The sequence below is a fragment of the Sycon ciliatum genome, chromosome 1 (assembly GCF_964019385.1).
Source record: "Sycon ciliatum chromosome 1, ocSycCili1.1, whole genome shotgun sequence".
NCBI classification, from domain to species: domain Eukaryota; kingdom Metazoa; phylum Porifera; class Calcarea; order Leucosolenida; family Sycettidae; genus Sycon; species Sycon ciliatum.
Window position 1 is genome coordinate 32796322 of NC_088643.1, and position 26361 is coordinate 32822682.

At 46.2% G+C, this 26361-nt stretch overlaps 1 protein-coding gene and 1 long non-coding RNA gene across 2 annotated transcripts; both read left to right on the forward strand.

Annotated features, from left to right (window-relative positions):
- Positions 1-11639: 11639 nt before the first annotated feature.
- On the forward strand, positions 11640-14549 carry LOC135823470 (uncharacterized). The gene is made up of 3 exons (XR_010554719.1): positions 11640-12235; positions 13155-13946; positions 14311-14549. It is a non-coding gene; the product is annotated as an uncharacterized LOC135823470 (long non-coding RNA).
- Positions 14550-24615: 10066 nt separating this feature from the next.
- On the forward strand, positions 24616-25734 carry LOC135830091 (uncharacterized). The gene has a single exon (XM_065342516.1). It carries the CDS (start codon positions 24616-24618, stop codon positions 25732-25734), a length of 1119 nt encoding a protein of 372 aa, XP_065198588.1.
- The last annotated feature ends 627 nt before the right edge of the window (positions 25735-26361 follow it).

The window sequence follows — 26361 nt, forward strand, 5'->3', positions numbered from 1 at the left end:
TACCTGTACCGACCCCAAGGTGTCATGAACGTGGTCAACGGACGGGAGGCCTCGCTCAGAGGAACTTGCCAATAGCCGTGGCGGGCGTCTAGCTTTGTGAAATATCTTGCGTTGCCAACGCTGGATACAGCGTCACGAGGGCTTGGTGCGGGGTGAGCAGGGCGTTCGACTTGGTCGTTGAGCTTTTTGAAATCAACGGTGAGCCTCTTCTCGTTTGTCCCCTTCTTGTCCACGATGACAATTGGGTGACACCACGCACTGGGTTCGGTGACCTCCTCGATGATGGCATCCCGGACCATGTCATCCAGCTGGGACTTCACTTGGTCACGGTACGCATGCGGGATCTGGCGGGCATGATATGCAGCGACAGGCTTAGCATCAGCTCGCACTCTAATTTCCATAGGTCCACCAAGCATTGGCTTCAACACAGAGTCATCAAAGACGTCAGCGAATTCAGCTAGGAGTTCGGCTCTCATCGTCTCTGAGTCGGTGGCTTTGGACACAACCTTGTCCGCAGGTGCATCGGGAACGGCCGATGGGACTACCTGTTGGACTGCTGCGATTTGCTTCGGCCAGCCGGACGGCAAGTATCCTAGGGCGTGCAAGGATGAACGGGATAGGAGGGCATCAGTCAAACCATCATAGACATGAATGGTGGACGTGTGCTGGTTTGGTCCACAACTGAGAGTCGCCGAAATCTTGCCAACAGGGGTGAGACTGGCGCCATCTGCGGTACGAACATCGTCGATGTCGTCAAGCAGGTTCTCGACAAATCCGCCTAACTGGTCAAGGTGTTGAGTGCCGATGGCATCAACGTCGCTACCAGTATCCGGGAGCCAACTAAGAGCTACGGGCTCTGGCTCGGTCACAAGCTGGGTGGCAACGGAAACTGTTGCGTCGTCCAACAGAGATGCTCGGTTGAGTCGCAAGTGTGCGATCTTGGACGACTTGTCCGGCTTCTTGGCAGGCCTGCGGCACATTGCCCGGAAGTGACCCGTTCCATTACAGTTAAGGCACACTTTGTTGATCGCGGGACACGGCGATTTCGTGTGCGCTGTGCGTCCGCAGTTACGGCACTTATCACGAGCGGAAGTGTGCTTCGCCTCAACTGGGGGCTGTGAAGCTAACTTCGCGCGCTGATAAGACGACTTCCTGGCAGCATTGACTTGGCCGGCGGTAGGGATGTGGTGGCTGGTCTGTGTGGCTGCCTCTTCTGCACGACACACCTTGACTGTCGCCTCCAATGTCAGGTCGGAGGTGGACAACAGTTTGTGACGGGTGGTGTCGTCCAGGATACCGATCACAATGCGGTCTCGCATCATGTCCGCGTGGACCCGTGCAAGATTAGTTTTGCACGTAGAACAGGCACGTGCCGAACAGGCAGAACAGAGCTCGTGTTCCACAAAATCACACGTGTTAAACAACTCCTTCAGGGAAGTGTGGAACCCGTCAAACAATTCCCCTTTCTGTTGCGTGCGCTTATAAAATTCAATTCGGTCAAGGATCGGGTTTCTTTGTCGGCGAAGAAACTGCTTGACCGCCTCCAAGACGTCACACGCATCAGGATTGGTCGCGATGACAATGGTGCCCTCCCTGATAAAACGTCTGAGGTCTTCGTCAAGGCACTGACGGATGGCAGATACCCTGGTTTCCTTTGACTGTGCTGTCAGGTGCTGGCACCGAGAGAAGTCTTCCCACAGTTCCTGCCAGGCAGCAAACTCTGACAGGGACGCGGAGGACAGCAGCATGGGTCGCTCCGCCGCGACAGGCTTTGGAGCTGGCGGTGCTGGCGACGAGCGAGGCTGACTCTGTTGAGTAAGACCAGTGATAATTGCATCGAGACGCTTCTCTCGCTCATTGGCTGCCTCCATCTGCTTTTTGAAGAGATCGGCAAGAGCAGCGATATCTGCGCTCGGCACACTTGGTGCAGCTGCATCTGACATTTCGGAAGACGGTCACGACTAGAGAAATAAATAAAATGTAATTGGACCTGCAGGCCTCGTGCGAACACAACCGGGATGCACCACGGGCAACTAGAAAAACACAGGTACGAAACTTCACTGCGCCATGTTATGTTCTCATGCACACCACTACTACTAGACAACAGGAACTAGTTTGGTGACAAGATAATAGAAACTAATTATTTACATTCTCAAGTGAGGAAGAAGAGCAAGGAGAAGAACACATGAATCCAGAATATGGATGCGTGCATGCGTCCAATAGAGACATGACGTAATCACGTGAAGCAAGGCGTATAACGTAACAATACGCGTTATGCGGGTGATAACAACTTGAAGTACATGCGCAATACATGAGTAGCTAGCATGATACATCACACCAGCTTCGCATTGCCTGTTTCTTAGAATTGCAATTAGCTGTATGGCTTGATATTATATTTTGGTTTAGGATTAGGGTTAGGGTTGGGATTAGGGTTAGGGCTAGGGTTAATGTTTCTTATCGTTTTTTGATCGTTTTCGCCAGCATTGGTTCAGGATTAGGCTAAGAATTACAATTAGCTGTACCCCTTGCTAATAGCCTTTGGGTTAGGACTAGGGCAAGAGTTAGGGCTAGGGTTAGGGTTAGGGTTAGGGTTAGCGTTTGGTTTAGCGTTTGTACCAGCATTCGCATTGCCTGTTTCTTAGAATTGCAAGTAGGTGTATGCCTTGGTATTAGATTTTGGTTTAGGATTAGGGTTAGGGTTGGGGTTAGGGTTAGGGTTAGGGTTAGAGTTAATGTTTTTTATCGTTTTTTGATCGTTTTCGCCAGCATTGGTTCAGGATTAGGCTTAGAATTGCAGGGTTAGGGTTAGGGTTAGGGTTAGGGTTAATGTTTTTTGTCGTTTTTTTACTCGTCTTCAACAGCATTAGTTCAACGCCACGCTTAGAATTGCAAACAAATGTAAGCTTGGGTATTAGATTTGGTTTAGGGCTAGGGCTAGAGTTAGGGTTAGGGTTAGGGTTAGGGTTAATGTTTTTTTTGTCGTTTTTTACTCGTTTTCAACAGCGTTAGTTCAAGACCAGGCTTAGAATTGCAAATAAATGAAAGCTTGGGTATTAGATTTGGTTCAGCGCTAGGGTCAGTGTTTGGGTTAGGGTTAGGGTTAGGGTTAGGGTTCGGGTTCGGGTTAGGGTAAGTGTTAGGGTTAGGGTTAGCGTTCGGTTTTGCGTTTGCACCTGCATTCGCATTGCCTGTAGCTTAGAATTGCAATAAGCTGGATGCCTTGGTATTATATTTTGCTTTAGGATTAGGGTTAGGGTTAGGGTTAGGGTTAGGGTTAGGGTTAGGGTTAGGGTTAATGTTTTTGATCTATTTGGCCAGCATTGGTTCAGGAGTAGGCTTAGTATTGCAATTAGCTGTACCCCTTGCTAATAGCCTTTAGTTTAGGGCTAGGGCTAGAGTTAGGGCTAGGGTTAGGGTTAGGGTTAGGGTTAGGGTTAGGGTTAGGGTTAGGGTTAGGGTTAGGGTTAGGGTTAGGGTTAGGGTTAGGGTTAGGGTTAGGGTTAGGGTTAGGGTTAGGGTTGGGGTTAGGGTTTGGGTTAGCGTTTAGTTTTGCGTTTGCACCAGCTTCGCATTGCCTGTTTCTTAGAATTGCAATAAGCTGTATGGCATGATATTATATTTTGGTTTAGGATTAGGGTTAGGGTTGGGGTTAGGGTTAGGGCTACGGTTAATGTTTTTGATCGTTTTTTTGATCGTTTTCGCCAGCATTGGTTCAGGATTAGGCTTAGAATTGCAATTAGCTGTACCCCTTGCTAATAGCCTTTGGGTTAGGGCTAGGGCTAGAGTTAGGGCTAGGGTTAGGGTTAGGGAAAGGGTTAGGGTAAGGGTTAGGGTTAGCCTGTTTCTTAGAATTGCAATTAGCTGTATAGCTTGATATTATATTTTGGTTTAGGACTAGGGTTAGGGTTGGGGTTAGGGTTAGGGCTAGGGTTAATGTTTTTTATCGTTTTTTGATCGTTTTCGCCAGCATTGGTTCAGGATTAGGCTTAGAATTGCAATTTGCTGTACCCCTTGCTAATAGCCTTTGGGTTAGGGCTAGGGCTAGAGTTAGGGCTAGGGTTAGGGTTAGGGTTAGGGTTAGGCTTAGGGTTAGGGTTAGGGTTAGCGTTTGGTTTTGCGTTTGCACCAGCATTCGCATTGCCTGTTTCTTAGAATTGCAATTAGGTGTATGCCTTGGTATTAGATTTGGTTTAGGATTAGGGTTAGGGTTGGGGTTAGGGTAAGGGTTAGGGTTAGGGTTAATGTTTTTATCGTTTTTTGATCGTTTTCGCCAGCATTGGTTCAGGATTAGGCTTAGAATTGCAATTAGCTGTACCCCTTCCTAATAGCCTTTGGTTAGGGCTAGGTCTAGAGTTAGGGGTAGGGTTAGGGTTAGGGTTAGGGGTAATGTTTTTGTCGTTTTTTTACTCGTCTTCAACAGCATCAGTTCAAGGCCACGCTTAGAATTGCAAAAAAATGTAAGCTTGGGTATTAGATTTGGTTTAGGGCTAGGGCTAGAGTTAGGGTTAGGGTTAGGGTTAGGGTTAGGGTTAGGGTTAATGTTTTTGTCGTTTTTCACTCGTTTTCAACAGCATTAGTTCAAGGCCAGGCTTAGAATTGCAAATAAATGTAAGCTTGGGTATTAGATTTGGTTCAGCGCTAGGGTCAGTGTTTGGGTTAGGGTTAGGGTTAGGGTTAGGGTTAGGGTTAGGGTTAGGGTTAGCGTTCGATTTTGCGTTTGCACCTGCATTCGAATTGCCTGTGGCTTAGAATTGCAATTATCTGGATGCCTTGGTATTATATTTTGCTTTAGGATTAGGGTTAGGGTTAGGGTTAGGGTTAGGGTTAGGGTTAGGGTTAGGGTTAATGTTTTTGATCGTTTTCGGCAGCATTGGTTCAGGATTAGGCTTAGAATTGCAATTAGCTGTACCCCTTGCTAATAGCCTTTAGTTTAGGGCTAGGGCTAGAGTTAGGGCTAGGGTTAGGGTTAGGGTTAGGGTTAGGGTTAGGGTTAATGTTTGTTTGTCGTTTATTACTCGTTTTCAACAGCATTAGTTCAAGGCCAGGCTTAGAATTGCAAATAAATGAAAGCTTGGGTATTAGATTTGGTTCAGCGCTAGGGTCAGTGTTTGGGTTAGGGTTAGGGTTAGGGTTAGGGTTAGGGTTAGGGTTAGGGTTAGGGTTAGGGTTAATGTTTTTGATCGTTTTCGGCAGCATTGGTTCAGGATTAGGCTTAGAATTGCAATTAGCTGTACCCCTTGCTAATAGCCTTTAGTTTAGGGCTAGGGCTAGAGTTAGGGCTAGGGTTAGGGTTAGGGTTAGTGTTACGGTTAGGGTTAGGGTTAAGGTTAGGGTAAGGGTTAATGTTTTTTTGTCGGTTTTTTTACTCGTTTCCAACAGCATAAGTCCAAGGCCAGGCTTAGAAATTCAAATAAATGGAAGCTTAAGGTATTAGATTTGTTTCAGGGTTAGGGTCATGGAAAACATGGATGCAGTGAATGGGACTTTCGGTCTTTGACCACTTGCTGGTGAGTTGATCTACTCACCTCCCACCGCTTTAGGAGCTGCATCTGCGCCTTGCTCCTTGAAGGGTGGTGGCGTTCCTACGGATGCGGAAAACCCGGCTTCCAGCCGAGTCTCACGCGAAGCGTTATTATTATTATTTTTTTAGGGTCAGTATTTGGGTTAGGGTTAGGGTTAATGTTAGGGTTAGGTTTAGGGTTAGCGTTTGATTTTGCGTTTGCACCAGCATTCGCATTGCCTGTGTCTTAGAATTGCAATTAGCTGTATGGCTTGGTATTATATTTTGGTTTAGGATTAGGGTTAGGGTTGGGGTTAGGGTTAGGGCTAGGGTTAATGTTTTTTTATCGTTTTTTGATCGTTTTCGCCAGCATTGGTTCAGGATTAGGCTTAGAATTGCAATTAGCTGTACCCCTTCCTAATAGCCTTTGGTTTAGGGCTAGGTCTAGAGTTAGGGTTAGGGTTAGGGTTAGGGTTAGGGTTAGGGTTAATGTTTTTGATCGTTTTCGCCAGCGTTGGTTCAGGATTAGGCTTAGAATTTCAATTAGCTGTACCCCTTGCTAATAGCCTTTAGTTTAGGGCTAGGGCTAGAGTTAGGGCTAGGGTTAGGGTTAGGGTTAGGGTTAGGGTTAGGGTTAGGGTTAGGGTTTGGGTTAGCGTTTAGTTTTGCGTTTGCACCAGCTTCGCATTGCCTGTTTCTTAGAATTGCAATTAGCTGTATGGCTTGATTTTATATTTTGGTTTAGGATTAGGGTTAGGGTTGGGATTAGGGTTAGGGCTAGGGTTAATGTTTCTTATCGTTTTTTGATCGTTTTCGCCAGCATTGGTTCAGGATTAGGCTTAGAATTGCAATTAGCTGTACCCCTTGCTAATAGCCTTTGGGTTAGGGCTAGGGCAAGAGATAGGGCTAGGGTTAGGGTTAGGGTTAGGGTTAGGGTTAGGGTTAGCGTTTGGTTTTGCGTTTGTACCAGCATTCGCATTGCCTGTTTCTTATAATTGCAAGTAGGTGTATGCCTTGGTATTAGATTTTGGTTTAGGATTAGGGTTAGGGTTGGTGTTAGGGTTAGGGTTAGGGTTAGAGTTAATGTTTTTTATCGTTTTTTGATCGTTTTCGCCAGCATTGGTTCAGGATTAGGCTTAGAATTGCAATTAGCTGTACCCCTTGCTAATAGCCTTTGGGTTAGGGCTAGGGCTAGAGTTAGGGCTAGGGTTAGGGTTAGGGTAAGGGTTAGAGTTAGGGTTAGGGTTAGCCTGTTTCTTAGAATTGCAATTAGCTGTATAGCTTGATATTATATTTTGGTTTAGGATTAGGGTTAGGGTTGGGGTTAGGGTTAGGGCTAGGGTTAATGTTTTTATCGTTTTTTGATCGTTTTCGCCAGCATTGGTTCAGGATTAGGCTTAGAATTGCAATTTGCTGTACCCCTTGCTAATAGCCTTTGGGTTAGGGCTAGGGCTAGAGTTAGGGCTAGGGTTGGGGTTAGGGTTAGGGTTAGGGTTAGGGTTAGGGTTAGGGTTAGCGTTTGGTTTTGCGTTTGCACCTGCATTCGCATTGCCTGTTTCTTAGAATTGCAATTAGGTGTATGCCTTGGTATTAGATTTTGGTTTAGGATTAGGGTTAGGGTTGGGGTTAGGGTAAGGGTTAGGGTTAGGGTTAATGTTTTTTATCGTTTTTTGATCGTTTTCGCCAGCATTGGTTCAGGATTAGGCTTAGAATTGCAATTAGCTGTACCCCTTCCTAATAGCCTTTGGTTAGGGCTAGGTCTAGAGTTAGGGTTAGTGTTAGGGTTAGGGTTAGGGTTAGGGTTAGGGGTAATGTTTTTTGTCGTTTTTTTTACTCGTCTTCAACAGCATTAGTTCAAGGCCAGGCTTAGAATTGCAAAGAAATGAAAGCTTGGGTATTAGATTTGGTTCAGCGCTAGGGTCAGTGTTTGGGTTAGGGTTAGCGTTAGGGTTAGGGTAAGGGTTAGGGTTAGGGTTAGCGTTAGCGTTCGGTTTTGTGTTTGCACCTGCATTCGCATTGCCTGTGGCTTAGAATTGCAATACGTTGGATGCCTTGGTATTATATTTTGCTTTAGGATTAGGGTTAGGGTTAGGGTTAGGGTTAGGGGTAGGGTTAGGGTTAGGGTAAGGGTTAGGGTTTATGTTTTTATCGTGTTTTGATCGTTTTCGCCAGCATTGGTTCTGGATTAGGCTTAGAATTGCAATTAGCTGTGCCCCTTCCTAATAGCCTTTGGTTTAGGGCTAGGTCTAGAGTTAGGTTTAGGGTTAGGGTTAGGGTTAGGGTTAATGTTTTTGTCGTTTTTTTACTCGTTTTCAACAGCATCAGTTCAAGGCCAGGCTTAGAATTGCAAATAAATGTAATCTTGGGTATTAGATTTGGTTCAGCGCTAGTGTCAGTGTTTGGGTTAGGGTTAGGGTTAGGGTTAGGGTTAGGGTTAGGGTTAGGGTTAGGGTTAGGGTTAGGGTTAGGGTTAGGGTTAGGGTTAGGGTTAGCGTTCGGGTTTGCGTTTGCGCCTGCATTCTCATTGCTGTGGCTTAGAATTGCAATTAGCTGGATGCCTTGGTAATATATTTTGCTTTAGGATTAGGGTTAGGGTTAGGGTTAGGGTTAGGGTTAGGGTTAGGGTTAGGGTTAGGGTTAGGGTTAATGTTTTTGATCGTTTTCGGCAGCATTGGTTCAGGATTAGGCTTAGAATTGCAATTAGCTGTACCCCTTGCTAATAGCCTTTAGTTTAGGGCTAGGGCTAGAGTTAGGGCTAGGGTTAGGGTTAGGGTTAGTGTTACGGTTAGGGTTAGGGTTAGGGTTAATGTTTTTTTGTCGGTTTTTTTACTCGTTTCCAACAGCATAAGTTCAAGGCCAGGCTTAGAAATTCAAATAAATGGAAGCTTAAGGTATTAGATTTGTTTCAGGGCTAGGGTCATGGAAAACATGGATGCAGTGAATGGGACTTTCGGTCTTTGACCACTTGCTGGTGACCTGATCTACTCACCTCCCACCGCTTTAGGAGCTGCATCTGCGCCTTGATCCTTGAAGGGTGGTGGCGTACCTATGGATGCATAAAACCCGGCTTCCAGCCGAGTCTCACGAGAACCGTTATTATTATTTATTTTTTTAGGGTCAGTATTTGGGTTAGGGTTAGGGTTAGTGTTAGTGTTAGGTTGAGGGTTAGCGTTTGATTTTCCGTTTGCACCAGCATTTGCATTGCCTGTGTCTTAGAATTGCAATTAGCTGTATGGCTTGGTATTATATTTTGGTTTAGGATTAGGGTTAGGGTTGGGGTTAGGGTTAGGGCTAGGGTTAATGTTTTTTATCGTTTTTTGATCGTTTTCGCCAGCATTGGTTCAGGATTAGGCTTAGAATTGCAATTAGCTGTACCCCTTCCTAATAGCCTTTGGTTTAGGGCTAGGTCTAGAGTAAGGGTTAGGGTTAGGGTTAGGGTTAGGGTTAATGTTTTTGATCGTTTTCGCCAGCGTTGGTTCAGGATAAGGCTTAGAATTTCAATTAGCTGTACCCCTTGCTAATAGCCTTTAGTTTAGGGCTAGGGCTAGAGTTAGGGCTAGGGTTAGGGTTAGGGTTAGGGTTAGGGTTAGGGTTAGGGTTAGGGTTAGGGTTAGGGTTAGGGTTTGGGTTAGCGTTTAGTTTTGCGTTTGCACCAGCTTCGCATTGCCTGTTTCTTAGAATTGCAATTAGCTGTATGGCTTGATATTATATTTTGGTTTAGGATTAGGGTTAGGGTTGGGATTAGGGTTAGGGCTAGGGTTAATGTTTCTTATCGTTTTTTGATCGTTTTCGCCAGCATTGGTTCAGGATTAGGCTTAGAATTGCAATTAGCTGTACCCCTTGCTAATAGCCTTTGGGTTAGGGCTAGGGCAAGAGTTAGGGCTAGGGTTAGGGTTAGGGTTAGGGTTAGGGTTAGGGTTAGCGTTTGGTTTTGCGTTTGTACCAGCATTCGCATTGCCTGTTTCTTAGAATTGCAAGTAGGTGTATGCCTTGGTATTAGATTTTCGTTTAGGATTAGTGTTAGGGTTGGGGTTAGGGTAAGGGTTAGGGTTAGGGTTAATGTTTTTTATCGTTTTTTGATCGTTTTCGCCAGCATTGGTTCAGGATTAGGCTTAGAATTGCAATTAGCTGTACCCTTCCTAATAGCCTTTGGTTAGGGCTAGGTCTAGAGTTAGGGTTAGGGTTAGGGTTAGGGTTAGGGTTAGGGTTAATGGTTTTTTTTCGTTTTCCACTCGTCTTCAACAGCATTAGTTCAAGGCCACGCTTAGAATTGCAAACCAATGTAAGCTTGGGTATTAGATTTGGTTTAGGGCTAGGGCTAGAGTTAGGGTTAGGGTTAGGGTTAAGGTTAGGGTTAATGTTTTTTTTTCGTTTTCCACTCGTTTTCAACAGCATTAGTTCAAGGCCAGGCTTAGAATTGCAAATAAATTTAAGCTTGGGTATTAGATTTGGTTCAGCGCTGGGGTCAGTGTTTGGGTTAGGGTTAGGGTTAGGGTTAGGGTTAGGGTTAGCGTTCGGTTTTGCGTTTGCGCCTGCATTCGCATTGCCTGTGGCTTAGAATTGCAATTAGCTGGATGCCTTGGTATTATATTTTGCTTTAGGTTTAGGGTTAGGGTTAGGGTTAGGGTTAGGGGTAGGGTTAGGGTTAGGGTTAGGGTTAGGGTTAATGTTTTTGATCGTTTTCGCCAGCAATGGTTCAGGATTAGGCTTAGAATTGCAATTAGCTGTACCCCTTGCTAATAGCCTTTAGTTTAGGGCTAGGGATAGAGTTAGGGCCAGGATTAGGGTTAGGATTAGGGCTAGGGTTAGGGTTAGGGTTTAGGCTAGCGTTTAGTTTTGCGTTTGCACCAGCTTCGCATTGCCTGTTTCTTAGAAGTGCAATTAGCTGTATGCCTTGGTACTAGATTTTCGTTTAGGATTAGGGTCAGGGTTGGGGTTAGGGTAGGGTTAGGGTCAGGGTTAGGGTTAATGTTTTTTTATCGTTTTTTGATCGTCTCCGCCAGCATTGGTTCAGGATTAGGCTTAGAATTACAATTAGCTGTACGCCTTCCTGATAGCCTTTGGTTTAGGGCTAGGGCTTCACTTAGGGTTAGGGTTAGGGTTAGGGTTAGGGTTAATGTTTTTTTGTCGTTTTTTTTACTCTTTTTCGACAGCATAAGTTCAAGGCCAGGCTTAGAAATTCAAATAAATGGAAGCTTAAGGTATTAGATTTGGTTCAGGGCTAGGGTCAGTATTTGGGGTAGGGTTAGGGTTAGTGTTAGGGTTAGGGTTAGGGTTAGCGTTTGATTTTGCGTTTGCACCAGGATTCGCATTGCCTGTGGCTTGGAGTTGCAATTAGCTGTATGGCTTGGTATTATATTTTGGTTTAGGATTAGGGTTAGGGTTGGGGTTAGGGTTAGGGCTAGGTTTAATGTTTTATCGTTTTTTGATCGTTTTTGCCAGCATTGGTTCAGGATTAGGCTTAGAATTTCAATTAGCTGTACCCCTTGCTAATAGCCATTGGTTTAGGGCTAGGGCTAGAGTTAGGGCTAGTGTTAGGGTTAGGGTTAGGGTTAGGGTTAGGGTTAGGGTTAGCGTTTGGTTTTGCGTTTGCCCCAGCATTCGCATTACCTTTTTCTTAGAATTGCAATTAGGTGTATGCCTTGGTATAAGATTTTGGTTTAGGATTAGGGTTAGGGTTGGGGTTTGGGTTAGGGTTAGGGTTAATGTTTTTGATCGTTTTTTGATCGTTTTCGCCAGCATTGGTTCAGGATTAGGCTTAGAATTGCAATTAGCTGTACCCCTTCCTAATAGCCTTTGGTTTAGGGCTAGGTCTAGAGTTAGGGTTAGGGTTAGGGTTAGGGTTAGGGTTAGGGTTGATGTTTTTTGTCGATTTTTTACTCGTCTTCAACAGCATTAGTTCAAGGCCACGCTTAGAATTGCAAACAAATGTAAGCTTGGGTAATAGATTTGGTTTAGGGCTAGGGCTGGAGTTAGGGTTAGGGTTAGGGTTAGGGTTAGGTTTAGGGTTATGGTTAAAGGGGAACTCCACGAAAAAATGAAACTTTGATAGCCTGTAGAGTTTCGGGCGCTGAGTCGAATGGTCTTGGTCCGAAGTCTCTACGACGAAGCATTCTTGAGATATTTCACTTTGAAATTGCAAAAACGGGGGCCGCGCCCTGACGTCATGCGGCCATTTGGTTACATCATCACGGGCTGCCTACGTCATTGTGGCAAAGTCGTTTCTCTTCGCCAGTCTACAAGCACTAATTTTAGTTGGTATTTCAAGGGAAGATGGGCGATTCCGAACAATCCTCTGTCCCCAGCAATGAAGGCAGCGATGCTGAGGCCAGTGAGGACGACCAACAGCCCACCGCCGCGTATGGTTGGGGCAGGGAGCCCAGATACTCTGCTGAGGAGCTGCCATCGCGTGTAACAAATGTGGAGGAAGAAGATGCGTCAGCAGCTGCGTCCGACAGAAGACGAGTAGCTTGGCCACCAGAATCTCGATTCGTTTGGGACTCCGACTGGTGCGAGCGTGGACAAAAGTGTATAGCCATGCCCAGCCCGCGGGAATGATTTTGCTGGTAGGATGCTGCCGTCGCTGTCGACAAGACGGCCCAAGGTTTCTTGCGTAGCGGACCTCGCAGATTACGAGATCGTATCCTTGCATTAGGCTGTGCTCATCACTGCTCTTCGAGGTTATCTCGACATGCAGAAGCCGCCAATGCCAGTGACAGAAGAGTCTGACATTAGGTAAGCCTCAATTAGTTTGCCTTGACTTGTCTTGTGAGGATCGCGTATCAGCATGATACACTTATTCTTATTTTTTGGGGGAAATTTATTGTTGTCAGGCGCACTACAGTAGGCGTCGCACAAGAAAGACATTGTACTGGTAGTTATCACAAGTTTCATGCATGACACAAACAAATTTCTCTTTGCTCCGAGTATGTCTTGACTTATCTTGTGAGGATCGATGCGCGTAATGTTTTGTGTGTAACTAATTATTGTTGTCAGGCATAGCACGAACAACGTTGTTCTGTAGTATAGACCGTGCTATCACAAGTTTTCATGCATGACTCACATTTGTCTTTGTCATTTTCCCTTGGATTGGTACAAGATCTACAAAGTATGGTAGGTAGTGTTCTGTTGGTGAAGAGAGCACTGCACACAGTTTATGAGCACCATGGGTGCATTAATTTTGATCACACCCGAACCCATACTTTATCGTTTCAAGCGATAGACTTTGTCAATAAACTCGTTTTCTAGTATACCATGGCATGCAACGTACAAGCGTGGGGTCAAGAAAGCGTACACCAAAATAATGCACAAATTCTGGCAGGAGAGTAAGAAATCTGTACTTTCTGACCAAGACATCTCTGTACTAGTAGGTAATCGAACGCGTCCTAATCAGTATTCATCCCCCAGATCATTGGAATTCAATTTGAAATCAGCAATTATGGTAAATTCTACAAGACCCTCCATCTTTGTACCAGTGGACACTAAATTAGTATGGCGCGCGCACTGAAAGTGCAGGTAGGTACCGGTAGGTGCAATACAGCGCATATGTAGAGTAAATGAGTATTTGACTATAATAATTATTACGGTACAGCAATGTGGTATGTGTACAAGCACTCATCATACACATTCCATATGACATTCTGTGTTTGTGTAGATCTCTACGCTATGCGGCACACAGGCAGTACACACTATGTACACGGCAAATTGGGCAAGCACGTTCGTTGTCGTCTTCCAGCCTGCGTTGTGAATACCATCAGGCAAAGATATCCAAATCCTGCACCACCTCAGCCTTCTCAGGAGGCTTCCACCTGGAATTTGGCAGGGAAACACGCTTCTCCAAGGCAGGAACATGGAGGTTGCCACTTGCAACCGCTACCACCTCACACATGAGCTTGTCAACATACTCTTAGCTCTTTCTGTCGTATAATTTTCTATTTGGCCACAGTCTTCTTTATGCTTTGAGAACTGGACTTTATACCTTCCTATCGCGGTCTTTTTGGTTGTGCTGTGGCGACGGTTGACATTGACGTCGTCAAGAGCTGCGAGATGTGCGTGTCCAATCATCCCCAGAATTGAGAAACGAATGCGTTTGAGAATGTAGTTTGGCATGACACTGTGATATACCTGCATGGCAAAAAGAATGTGGAGAAAACACACTTGCTTAGACAATATACTGCTGTATGAGAAAATGGAAACTTCACCGTACAGGACGACTCTTGTTCTCAATTGCATTGTTCGTTTCATTCCCTGTGTTCCCCATAAGAGACGGGAGCAAAAATGTTGCAGCAGATGTTTGTTGTCTTCTGGCGTGGAGTGGCGGCGTCATTAGATGTACACATAGTCATTTCACTAAGTATACCACTACTACAGCATATGTACTATCCTTAGGCTAGCGTGCGTGCGAGTGAGTTTGAGTATGTGGGTGCGTATGTGTGTGTGTTGTTGTGTTTGTCTGTCCCCGGGGAAAATTGCGATTCCGCGGCCGCGTTTTTTCCGCGTTTTTTGCGATTTTTTAAAAGACCGCGTTTTCCGCGATTTTCCCGCGTTTTTTGAACTTTTTGTTGCACTACACGGCGTACACACAGTGCACTTTTCGGTCAGCAACGTCTCATCGTGGCGGCTTTTTACTCAAATAATGGGTGCTTTATACACCAGAGACTTGTAACTGATGTTGATTTCACTACATACTCACTGAAAATTGCCGCATTCACCGCATATTTACCGCAAATTCACCGCAAATTATGCCATATTATGCCGCGTTTTTCCCCGCGTTTTTTGCGATTTTTTTCCACAATTTTCCCCGGGGACAGGTTTGTGTGTGTGCACGCACACGCACGCGCGCGCATGTGGGTGATGGTGTCAGTGCATGTGTATAATATGTGTAGTTCTCACTGTATTCCTTGCACAATAGGTCTTCACTTACTTTTCTTTCGCATACAACCAGAACCCATTCCTTGTTCGAAATTAGATTTTTTTTGGCCTGGTGATCCCGCAAGCGTGGAACTCGGAGTGTAATATATTTTTGTTTCACTTTACTTGCACTATTCCAAGGCTGTCCCGACTTCTAACAACTGCTCTGAGTGATATGGTATTCATGCAACCATGCCTAGAAGTAGGGTAGCTGTTATAAATAGAGACATATCCACGCAATCAACTTACACTGGTTCAGTTTGGCAGGATTGGTGAGACAGTTCGTCGTGCATGCTGCCTGCACATCGCAAGCAAACAGTTCTGTAACCTTCGTACTTGCTGGGGGTCTGTCTGTTTGCGTCCCAGTTGATGACAGATGTGCACAGTTTGAGTACTGGTATGCGCAAAGTTACTGGGGTAATATCGTTCATCAGCTAGCTGCAGTCGGAGTTGATGGGGTGATGTACTCTTCTGATCCTGATGGGACGTATCTCGCCCTGCTTTCTCAGTTGCAGCTTGTTGAGTTCGCTTTGCTGGAGGCTCACGGTTCGGAGGGCACTGGTACACTGATGAGGGCTTTCCTGGACGGCGTACTCGTCAAAACTCAGCTCTCAAGTCCCTCTGGATCATAAATGCAGCGAGCAAACATAGCTCGTGCTGCGAAAATAGGCTTGAAATTTTCACGACGCATTGCAACATCTCGGCGCTTTGCCAGGTCTCCATCCTTTGGGAATTTGAGAAAACTAACCCCAGGAGGATGATGTGATACTGGCACAATCAACAACACAACAATTTGGCATTGCAGCGGCTCAGGCGACTTGGCAAACTACTTTCTGAAGTGACTTTCGTCCTGAAGAAAGTGAGATTCAAAATCCAAGTATTTTCGCACATTGCCACAATGACGTCACACATACATTGGTATGGGGCGTGGCTAAAATTGAAATATCTCAAGAACGCTTTCTCGTAGAGACTTCGGACCAAGACCATTCGACTCAGCGCCCGAAACTCTACAGGCTATCAAATTTTCATTTTTTCGTGGAGTTCCCCTTTAATGTTTTTTATCGTTTTTTGATCGTTTTCGCCAGCATTGGTTCAGGATTAGGCTTAGTATTGCAATTAGCTGTACCCCTTACTAACAGCCTTTGGTTCAGGGCTAGGGCTAGAGTTAAGGTTAGGATTAGGGTTAGGGTTACGGTTCGGGTTAGGGTTAATGTTTTTTTCTCGTTTTCAACAGCATTAGTTCAAGGCCACGCTTAGAATTGCAAACAAATGTAAGCTTGAGTATTAGATTTGGTTTAGGGCTAGGGCTAGAGTTAGGGTTAGGATTAGGGTTAGGGTTAGGGTTTATGTTTTTTGTCGTTTTGTACTCGTTTACAACAGCATTAACGTTAGGTCAAGGCCAGGCTTAGAATTGCAAATAAATGGAAGCTGAAGGTTTTAGATTTGGTTCAGGGCTAGGGTCAGTGTTTGGGTTAGGGTTAGGGTTAGGGTTAGGGTTAGGATTACGGATGCGGAAAACCCGGCTTCCAGCCGAGTCTCACGCGAAGCGTTATTATTATTATTTTTTTAGGGTCAGTATTTGGGTTAGGGTTAGGGTTAGTGTTAGGGTTAGGGTTAGGGTTAGCGTTCTGTTTCGCGTTTGCACTAGCATTCGCATTGCCTGTGGCTTAGAATTGCAATTAGCTGTATGCCTTGGTATTTTATTTTGGTTTAGGATTAGGGTTAGGGTTGGGGTTAGGGTTAGGGTTAGGGCTAGGGTTAGTTTTAGGGTTAGGGTTAGGGTTAGCGTTATGTTTTGCGTTTGCACCAGCATTCGCATTGCCTGTGTCTTAGAATTGCAATTAGCTGTATGCCTTGGTATTAGATTTTGGTTTAGGATTAGGGTTAGGGTTTGCGTTTGGGTTAGGGTAAGGGTTAGGGTTAATGTTTTTTTATCGTTTTTTAATCGTTTTCGCCAGCATTGGTTCAGGATTAGAATTGCAATTAGCTGTACCCCTTCCTAATAGCCTTTGGTTTAGGGCTAGGGCTAGAGTTAGGGTTAGGGTAAGGGTTAGGGTTAGGGTTAGGGTTAATGTTTTTTGTCGTTATTTTACTCGTTGTCAACAGCATTAGTTCAAGGCCAGGCTTAGAATTGCAAATAAATGGAAGCTTAAGAGAGCATGTCTGAGAAAACCAGAACATATGTGCAAGTCGATCTCTCAGATTTCGCTCAAATTTTTCAGGTAGGTTTGGTTTGGGGTGTAGATCGAAATTCCAAAGCCCGCACAAAATCTTTTGAAGGGAACCATGAAATTGGTATACCCCTCAATATTGGCCCAATATTGGCACGATTTATGGGTCTACAAACGAGCCACGGCATAGCGTACAAGAACAAGCTACGAACTAAACTCCATCAAGCCAACATTACCTCACCTTAGAAGAGTTCTTCGGGCAGCACCACTTAGCCACGCCAGCATCCCAGAAGACGAGGGCAATCATCCCTTGACGCCACAAATGATCGTCTTGAAAATAGCCAAATTACAAGCGCTGATAAAACAGCGAGCTACGTCCTCAATTAGCAAACACTATACACCGGCAGATAGTAGAACACCTCTTCTAGCACTGAGGACATGTCCCCCATCATCCTTTTTGGGTTTTCTTGAAATAAACAATTTTGAATTTTTCCATTCGACCATTCTGAAATACGTCCAAACTCATACCTGCGCAGGAAAGCTCGCCCCTCTGCGACATCTAGTCAGCAATTTCTACTCCAACACCACTCCCAACGCTGCAGAACAAAGTGTAATTTTGACTCTGACAAGGAAACGCAGCAGTGATCACTTGTCACTCCAAACGACAAGCTTCTCCTTGCGCCAGCAACATTTTTCGGTGCAACAGTTGATGCAAAAGTGACTGAATTTTTGCGTGTAGTTTTTGGATTTTACTGCAATTACTGCAAGAGGAATGAAGAAATCACGTGGATCGTGACGTAGAATAATGCTTTCTGGTGCACGACTCAATTCACACGATCACGTTCGTTCCTGAGGTGCTATTCGAAACAGACCATGAGGGAGGAGGTAAGATGCATTATATTTCTTGCATTCTCTGCTCAGAACATGCAGAAACGATCGTTATAACGCTAGCAGTATTGCATTGGCAAGAATTCTTTGAGATATTTCCTCTTGCAGTAAGAACAGGGATGCATTTTTTCACACTAACCTCGCTCATCCCGAACATGGTTCAACAGGAACTGTGGCTAGTTTACATGCTGATGATCCACGTAGATCTGCAACAGCAAGGAATGAGCGTGGTCCATGCCATCATGGTCGGTTGGAGTTGACCAGCGCGCGGCCTACGCTGCACTGGTTGCATGGGTATGTGGCGCGCCCACGTGGCAGATTTCTTACGTCATGAACAACGTGATTTGACCCTACTCGCCCTAGTCTCTGTGCTGCATGTTGAGGGAAAGTCCCGGCTGGAAGGCCTACAACACGACATGCGTGCTCTTGAGCTGGACATCAAGATGCGCTTGATCCGATCTAGATCAACGGCTGATCCATGTAAGTGCAGCGCAGGTGCGCTTGATCAAGGTGACTTGGAACAACTGCTGAACCGTGATCTACGAGTCCTGGCATTCTTGTGTCACGAGGCACGTGATTTCATCATTCCTCTTGCAGTAAAACCCAAAAACTACACGCAAAAATTCAGTCACTTTTGCATCAACTGTTGCACCGAAAAATGTTGCTGGCGCAAGGAGAAGCTTGTCGTTTGGAGTGACAAGTGATCACCGCTGCTTTTCCTTGTCAGAGTCAACAATACACTTTGTTCTGCAGCGTTGGGAGTGGTGTTGGAGTAGAATTTGCTGAGTAGACGTCGCGGAGGGGCGAGCTTTCCTGCGCAGGTATGAGTTTGGACGTATTTCAGAATGGTCGAGTGGAAAATTTCAAAATTGTTTATTTCAAGAAAACCCAAAAAGGATGATGGGGGACATGTCCTCAGTGTTAGAAGAGGTGTTCTACTATCTGCCGGTGTATAGTGTTTGCTAATTGAGGACGTAGCTCGCTGTTTTATCAGCGCTTGTAATTTGGCTATTTTCAAGACGATCATTTGTGGCGTCAAGGCATGATTGCCCTCGTCTTCTGGGATGCTGGCGTGGCTAAGTGGTGCTGCCCCAAGAACTCTTCTAAGGTGAGGTAATGTTGGCTTGATGGAGTTTTGTTCGTAGCTTGTTCTTGTACGCTGTGCCGTGGCTCGTTTGTAGACCCATAAATTGTGCCAATACTGGGCCAATATTGAGGGGTATACCAATTTCATGGTTCCCTTCAAAAGATTTTGCGCGGGCTTTGGAATGTCGATCTACACCCCAAAGCAAACCTACCTGCAAAATTTGAGCGAAATCTGAGAGATCGACTTGCACATATGTTCTGGTTTTCTCAGACATGCTCTCTTAAGGTATTAGATTTGGTTCAGGGCTAGAGTCATTGTTTGGGTTAGGGTTAGGGTTAGGGTTAGGGTTAGCGTTCGATTTTGCGTTTGCACCAGCATTCGCATTGCGTGTATCTTAGAATTGCAATTAGCTGTATGCCTTGGTGTTAGATTTTGGTTTAGGATTAGGGTTAGGGTTGGGTCTAGGGCTAGGGTTAGGGTTAGGGTTAGGGTTAATCTTTTTTATCGTTTTTTGATCTTTTTCCCCGGCATTGGTTCAGGATTAGGCTTAGAATTGCAATTAGCTGTACCCCTTCCTAATAGCCTTTGGTTTGGGGCTAGGGCTAGAGTTCGGTTTAGGGTTAGGGTTAGGGTTAGGGTTAGGGTTAGGGTTAATGTTTTTGTTGGCGTTTTTTTACTCGTTCTCAACATCATTAGATCAAGGCCAGGCTTAGAATTGCAAATAAATGTAAGCTTTGGTATTATATTTGGTTCAGGGCTAGGGTGTTTGGGTTAGGCTTAGGGTTAGGGTTAGCGTTCGGTTTTGCGTTTGCACCAGCATTCGCATTGCCTGTGGCTTAGAATTGCAATTAGCTGTATGCCTTGGTATTATATTTTGGCTTAGGATTAGGGTTAGGGTTGGGGTTAGGGTTGTTGTTGTTGTTGTTACTTTATTTTACTTCTCCAGAATTACAGGCAGTAGAATGCCTTCTCACTAGACCAGGTCTAGTTCTCACAAATGATGAAGAATGTGAATGAACATGCTAGAGCTAATGAAAAACAAGAAATAGAAAAAGATGAGAAAATCTTGTGTTATATATTTTATGACGGTATTTGTATGTGAGTGACAGTGATTAAATGACAAGGGAAAGAAAAGAAAAAGATAGAAAGAAAACAGTAAGGAATAAACGGAGCAGATGTATGAAATAGAAATAAAGAAGTTGAGGTATTTGAGGAGAAAAGTCAGTTTGTCGATTAGAGACCAAACCAAAAGATCAAAATGCACATGTCTGACGAATGAGTCAAGACAGAGAAAGCGTGTCAAGAACATCTGGGCACAGCAGGGCTTTGAAACCCAGAATATCTTCATGGCAACGAATATTTGCCGGAAGCCTGTTCCAATACACGCTGCCCACGAATTGCATGGACGCTCGAGATGCTGGTCCACGAACGAACGGAATTTGGAGAAGACGTGAGACCTGGCCACGTGTAACACGGCGTGTGCTTTGCTCAAGACCAGGTTCAGCGATCAACAGAAAGAAAGGCGAAAATAGCATGCTTGCATTGGAGGCAAGACATCTATGGACAAAAACAACAATCTTGAGCTTAAAATGGTGGATCAGTGGGGAAATATTTAATCTAGAAATAAGAGGTGCGGTCGGTGTTTGACGAGGGAGCTGAAACACAGCTCTGACTCCAGCCTTGCTGATCTTCCCCAAACGGTCGAGAAGCTGAGCTGTGAGGCTTGGGTAGAATGCTGCTGAAGCATAACACAGCTGGCTGTTTACCATACTGGTGTACCACGACCGTCGAGCTCTAAGCGTTAGTGAACGCCCGTGTCTCCACAATTGCCCTATGGTTTGTGCAGTTCTACGTGACACATAGTCGACATGTGGCCACCATGACAATTGGTCGTCAACGATCACACCAAGGTATTTTGCGGTGGCCGTCACCTCCAGTTGCTCGTTGTTGCAGAAAACATCGGGTGTGGCAATGGCTGCGCCACGAGGCTGAACGAACATGACCTGAGTCTTGCTGGCATTCATTACGAGGCCGATGTCTTCAAGCCATCGGGAGATATCAGTTACTGCTCTCGTCAGAGTTCTGCCAACAAAATCTAAGTCAGGATGGGAGAAATCAAGGATTATATCGTCAGCAAATTCTTGGTGATTGACAGTTGCAGGAAGTGCTGTGTGCAGATTACGGGTGTACAACACAAAGAGAATGGGTCCAAGAACGCTCCCTTGCGGAACACCACGCGTACAGCCAACAGAGCAAGACAAGCTGTCCAGCACCCTCACTTGCTGTGACCTGCCACTGAGGTAGTCACAGAACCAGTGTAGGGGTGCTCCTCCAATGCCTAGGGTGTGCAGTTCATTAACCAGCCTCTCATGTTGTACACGATCAAACGCCTTCGACATATCAATCATAACCAAACCGGTGTACTTGCGCTCGGATTTCGCTAATAGCCAGCGATTCACTGCTAGTACCAATGCATCTTCTGTTGAATGGCGGGGTCGATATGCAAATTGAGTCATCGGGTATAAATCATTGCTGTACAGATATTCTGTCAGCTGTCTCTTCACAAACTGCTCTAGGATACGCGAAACGATAGGGAGTAAGGATACATGTCTGTAGTTGCGGGCTGATGAGCGGTCTCCGGCTTTATGCAGGGGACTGATGTGGAAGTGCTTGAACGTGGTGGGCACAACACCACTCTGTAGTGAACTATTAATGATACAGGAAAGTGGAGGAGCAAGCACATTTGCACATTGCCGCAGGACAATTCCAGGTACAGAGTCACTGCCGGCAGCTTTGAATGGATCCACAGCTTTAAGACACTTTTCAACATCTGCAACACTTACAGGTTTGAAGACGTGAAGACTGTTGGCTGGCATTGGCCCAAGTGGCGGGTGCAGATTCTGTGGTCTGCTTGGGTCATTGACAATTTCACCGAAGACATGGCCGAGATCCTCAACAGAAACCTGAGGTATTTGACGTTCCTTCCGTCGCCCTGTGACTGTGTTCATTGCTGACCAAAGTTTCCGCTGATCAGGTGTGTTGCACTGGTTTACGAAGTACAGGTTACGAAGCTTTCGGTTAAGCTTCCTGGCAAAAGCTCTGGCGAGCCGATGTTGCTCACGAATCACCTCATTGGCTTGATCCTTCATGAGTCGATGGTGTAGCCTGTTGCGGTGCCGTACTGCAGATACCAACTCCTCAGTTAACCAAGGACAGATCCGGCGACCACGCTTGCGCCTCGCCACCAAGGGGGCGTGCTCATCTAGTGTTTCCAAATAGCAGACGTGAATGCACCTGTCATGTCATTTATCGTGCCGTTCCGAGGGAACTGATGAAAGTGGACACACAGATCAGTCTGAAACTTCTCCCAGTCGATGGTGTGGATACGGCGACTCTGTCCGGGTTGTGATGTTCGGTTTACCCCTGTCTGGTTTACAGGCAAGTGTGCAAGGATGGCGAAATGGTCGCTAATATCTCCGTAAATCGTTTCACAGGCACCAGAAATGGGTGTATTTGACAGAAACAGATCTATGGTTGAAGCCGTGTGGCTCGTGACACGAGTTGGTGAGGTGACATAATTCCGAAGATTACTACTGGATAGTACTCGGTGCAGATGTTGTGCGTTCGGAGAGTTCTCACAGCTGTAATCAATGTTGAAGTCTCCAATGAGAACGGTAGATGCCTGAGGGCCTTCCATAGCAGTTTCTATGTTCTCTTGAAGAGAGTCCCAGTACGGCACTGGCTTGTCTGGAGGACGGTATCCACACCCGACAAGGAGAGTATCACCAGGACATCTGACTTCCAGCCATACAATCTCTAGCTCAGCAGCTTCCAAATCCATTCGTCTTCGGACAACCACAGACTCATGGCAGTAAATGCCGACGCCACCACCTTGCTGGATGGGGCGGTCCTTCCTGAAAAGTTTGTAATGAGGAATCGCCAATTCTCCATCACCAACATCGGGTTTCAGCCAGGTTTCTGACATACCAAAGATGTGCACTCCTCTGGCCGACAGGAACTCCTTCACCTCATCCACTTTCCGTCTGATGCTGCAAACATTCAGAAATGAGATTGTCAGCATTGACCTTTAGATTTGCTGCGGGTAAGCACTCCATCGTTGAGATCGCTGGTCGCTGACTGATCTTTTGGTCCGTCAGGCTTCTGCATATCCACTGAGTTCCCAGATCCAGGGTACTTGTCGAAGTTCCATTTTCCACTGTAGTACGGAGATGGCCAAAATTCCTTTGTATTTACAAGTTCAATACTCGTTCTGTTGAGAATGAGTCGGGCTGAGTGACCTTTCTCCTTGGGAAATAGCGTGCAATCATGGATTTGCACCTTCACGCCAACCTCTTGCGCCCTTTGTTGTACGTATTGACAAAGGGTATCTGCATCGCAATCCTTCCGGAGGTTGCCCACAAACAGAACAGCCTTCCTTCCTGTTGGCTTCTTGGTGCAGATCAGCTGCCATAAATTGCTGCCTTCCGCATCCTCTTCAAAAGTAGGGAGCATTCTGGAAAGTCCTTGTTTGCCAGGTTTTGCATCAGTTGGAGCATCTGGGTCCATTTGATGCACCCTGGACGCTTCAGTCATGCTGGTATCTTGTTGTTCGGTACGTACAACTGAGGAGCATGGTTCAACCGAATCTCGTACTAGTTCCTTTTGAGGACAGCCAGCTACGGGTACGGGTACGCCAGGGCTGGAAGCTGCAACTCGCTTCTGTTTCTTCTGGGATGATTTTTGCACCGAGGGAGATCCTTGGCGTCTTTGGCCGTCATCTCGTTTGTGAGCGCTTCTACCTTCCGCGTAAGGTGGTCGATACGATTTAGAAGTCGTTTCTCCCTATCCTCAGCTGCACTGCGGTCTAGCTCCAGTATCTCAACGATCTTCAGAAAGTAAGATTTCTCCATACTAGTACTCTGGTTTGAACTTGCCGATTCGAAGGTGGGGGACACCAGATCTGCCGGACGCTCGACATCTATTGGCACGCCTGTCGCCATAGCCCAGGACAGTGTTGTATCTGGCATCGGACGGTCTCTACACAGGTAAAAAAGCCCAAAAACACAGGAGCGTGGGAAACTGCTTCCGACCTACACTGTAAAAAAAAAGGCTTGGGGTTAGGGTTAGGGTTAATGTTTTTGATCGTTTTCGCCCGCATTGGTTCAGGACTAGGCTTAGAATTACAACTCCGTTCCTAATAACCTTTGGTTTAGGGCTAGTGCTAGAGTTAGGGCTAGGGTTAGGGTTAGATTAGGATTAGGGTTTGGGTTAGGGTTAGGGTTAGGGTTAGGGTTAGGGTTAGCGTTTTGTTTTTGCGTTTGCACCAGCATTCGCATTGCCTGTTTCTTAGAATTGCAATTAGGTGTATGCCTTGGTATTAGATTTTGGTTTAGGATTAGGGTTAGGCTTGGGGTTAGGGTTAGGGTTAATGTTTTTTATCGTTTTTTGATCGTTTTCGCCAGCATTGGTTCAGGATAAGGCTTAGAATTGCAATTAGCTGTACCCCTTACTAAAAGCCTTTGGTTTAGGGCTAGGTCTAGAGTTAGGGTTAGGGTTAGGGTTAGGGTTAATGTTTTTTGTCGTTATTTTACTCGTTTTCAATAGCATTAGTTCAAGGCCAGGCTTAAAATTGCAAATAAATGGAAGCTTAAGGTATTAGATTTGGTTCAGGGCTAGAGTCATTGTTTGGGTTAGGGTTAGGGTTAGGGTTAGGGTTAGCGTTTGATTTTGCGTTGGCACCAGCATTCGCATTGCCTGTGTCATAGAATTGCAATTAGCTGTATGCCTTGGTATTAGATTTTGGTTTAGGATCAGGGTTAGGGTTGGGGCTAGGGTTAGGGTTAGGGTTAGGGTTATCTATCATCTCCGGCAACCTCCCAACTGCCATTGAACATGCTCAGTTTGTACAACAACAAACTGCTGACCGGGTCCGACGTGACGAATCGGCCGGTCCTTTCTCGGTCCAGCCTTTCCACCCATTTGTATGCTCTCCGCTCGGCGTAGTGCCCAAGAACAACGGGAAATTCCGCCTCATTCACCACCTGTCTTACCCTGACCGTATGTCTGTCAATGATGGAATAAACAAGGATTCGTTCTCCCTACATTATGTCACAGTGGACGATGCCATTGAGCGTCTGCAACGTCAAGGTACCGGTGCCTTGATGGCGAAGCTCGACATACGCAATGCATTTCGACTGGTCCCGGTCGCACCCACTGCATACCATTTGTTGGGTTTCCAGTGGCAGGGCCAATTCTACTATGACAAAGTACTGCCATTCGGGCTGAGGTCCGCACCCTACTTGTTTAACTGCATTGCGGACGCACTTTGCCAGATAAGCTGTGAACTGTTCCAGGTTCCCCACCTCCTGCACCTTCTGGACGACTTCTGGCTCTGTGGCCCTGCAAACTCAACGCTATGTGCGCAGCGTCTGAACGTAGTCCTCTCCGTATTCCGCTACCTGGGAGTTCCCATTGCCGACGAAAAGACAGTCGGCCCAACCTCCTGTCTCACCTTCCTGGGCATCGAACTGGACTCCGTCCAGAAAGTGGCTCGTCTCCCACAGGACAAGGCTGACGACATCCGCTCCAGACTATTGGCCTTTCGCCAACGCCAATCCTGCCGTCTACGGGAGCTTGAACAGCTGTTGGGCAAGCTGAACTTTGCCAGCCGCGTCATCACGCCGGGCCGTACATTCATGCGCCGACTGTACGATGCCACGCGCAACGTTTCCAAGCCCTACCACCGCATCCGTCTCTCCCCAGAATGTCATCTGGACCTTCTTTGGTGGTCTCACCTACTCGATGGCTGGAATGGCAAGTCATTCTTCCTCGATCTCCAGGAGACTCTGGCCAGCGACATCCTGATAGAAACTGACGCATCTGGCGCCATTGGGCATGGCGCAGTTTACGGCACGCATTGGTTCGCCGACACCTGGTCACCACAACACACTCCGCTCTGCATTACGTTCAAGGAGCTGTACCCCATCTGCATTGCATGTGCTACGTGGGGCCACCAGTGGTGTCGCAAGCGTATCCGCTTCCATACCGACAACGAAGCTGTCGCCGCTGTTCTCAAGTCTGGCACCAGTCGCTGCCCTAATGTGATGTCACTCCTACGGCAGCTCTTCTTCATCTGCGCCAAGGGTAATTTTATGGTCACCGCCCGTCACATACCGTGAACTACCAACATCCTTGCTGACGCTCTCTCCAGGCAAGATTTCAAGCGATTCCATTCGTGCCACCCTACCGCCGCTCACATGCCCACTCCCGTGCGTGCTCTTCCGTCCATTCCTGGGGAGACTTCGGCCGTGCCTTGCACAGCCGAGTGACGGAAGCCCACATGCAAACTGCCATGAAAGCTGGCAGCACCGGTCCTGGGTAAGCGCTGATCAGACAGACTGCAAACAAATGTAAGCTTTGTATTATATTTTGCTTTAGGATTAGGGTTAGGGTAAGGGTTAGGGGTAGGGTTAGGGTTAGGGTTAGGGTTAGGGTTAATGTTTTTGATCGTTTTCGCCAGCATTGGTTCAGGATGAGCCTAAGAATTGCAATTAGCTGTACCCCTTGATAATAGCCTTTAGTTTAGGGCTAGGGCTAGAGTTAGGGCTAGGGTTAGGGTTAGGATTAAGGTTAGGGTTAGGGTTAGGGTTAATGTTTTTTTGTCGTTTTTTACTCGTTTTCAACAGCATTAGTTCAAGGCCAGGCTTAGAATTTCAAATAAATGTAAGCTTGGGTATTACATTTGGTTTAGGGCTAGGGCTAGAGTCAGGATTAGGGTTAGGGTTAGGGTTAGGGTTAGGGTTAGT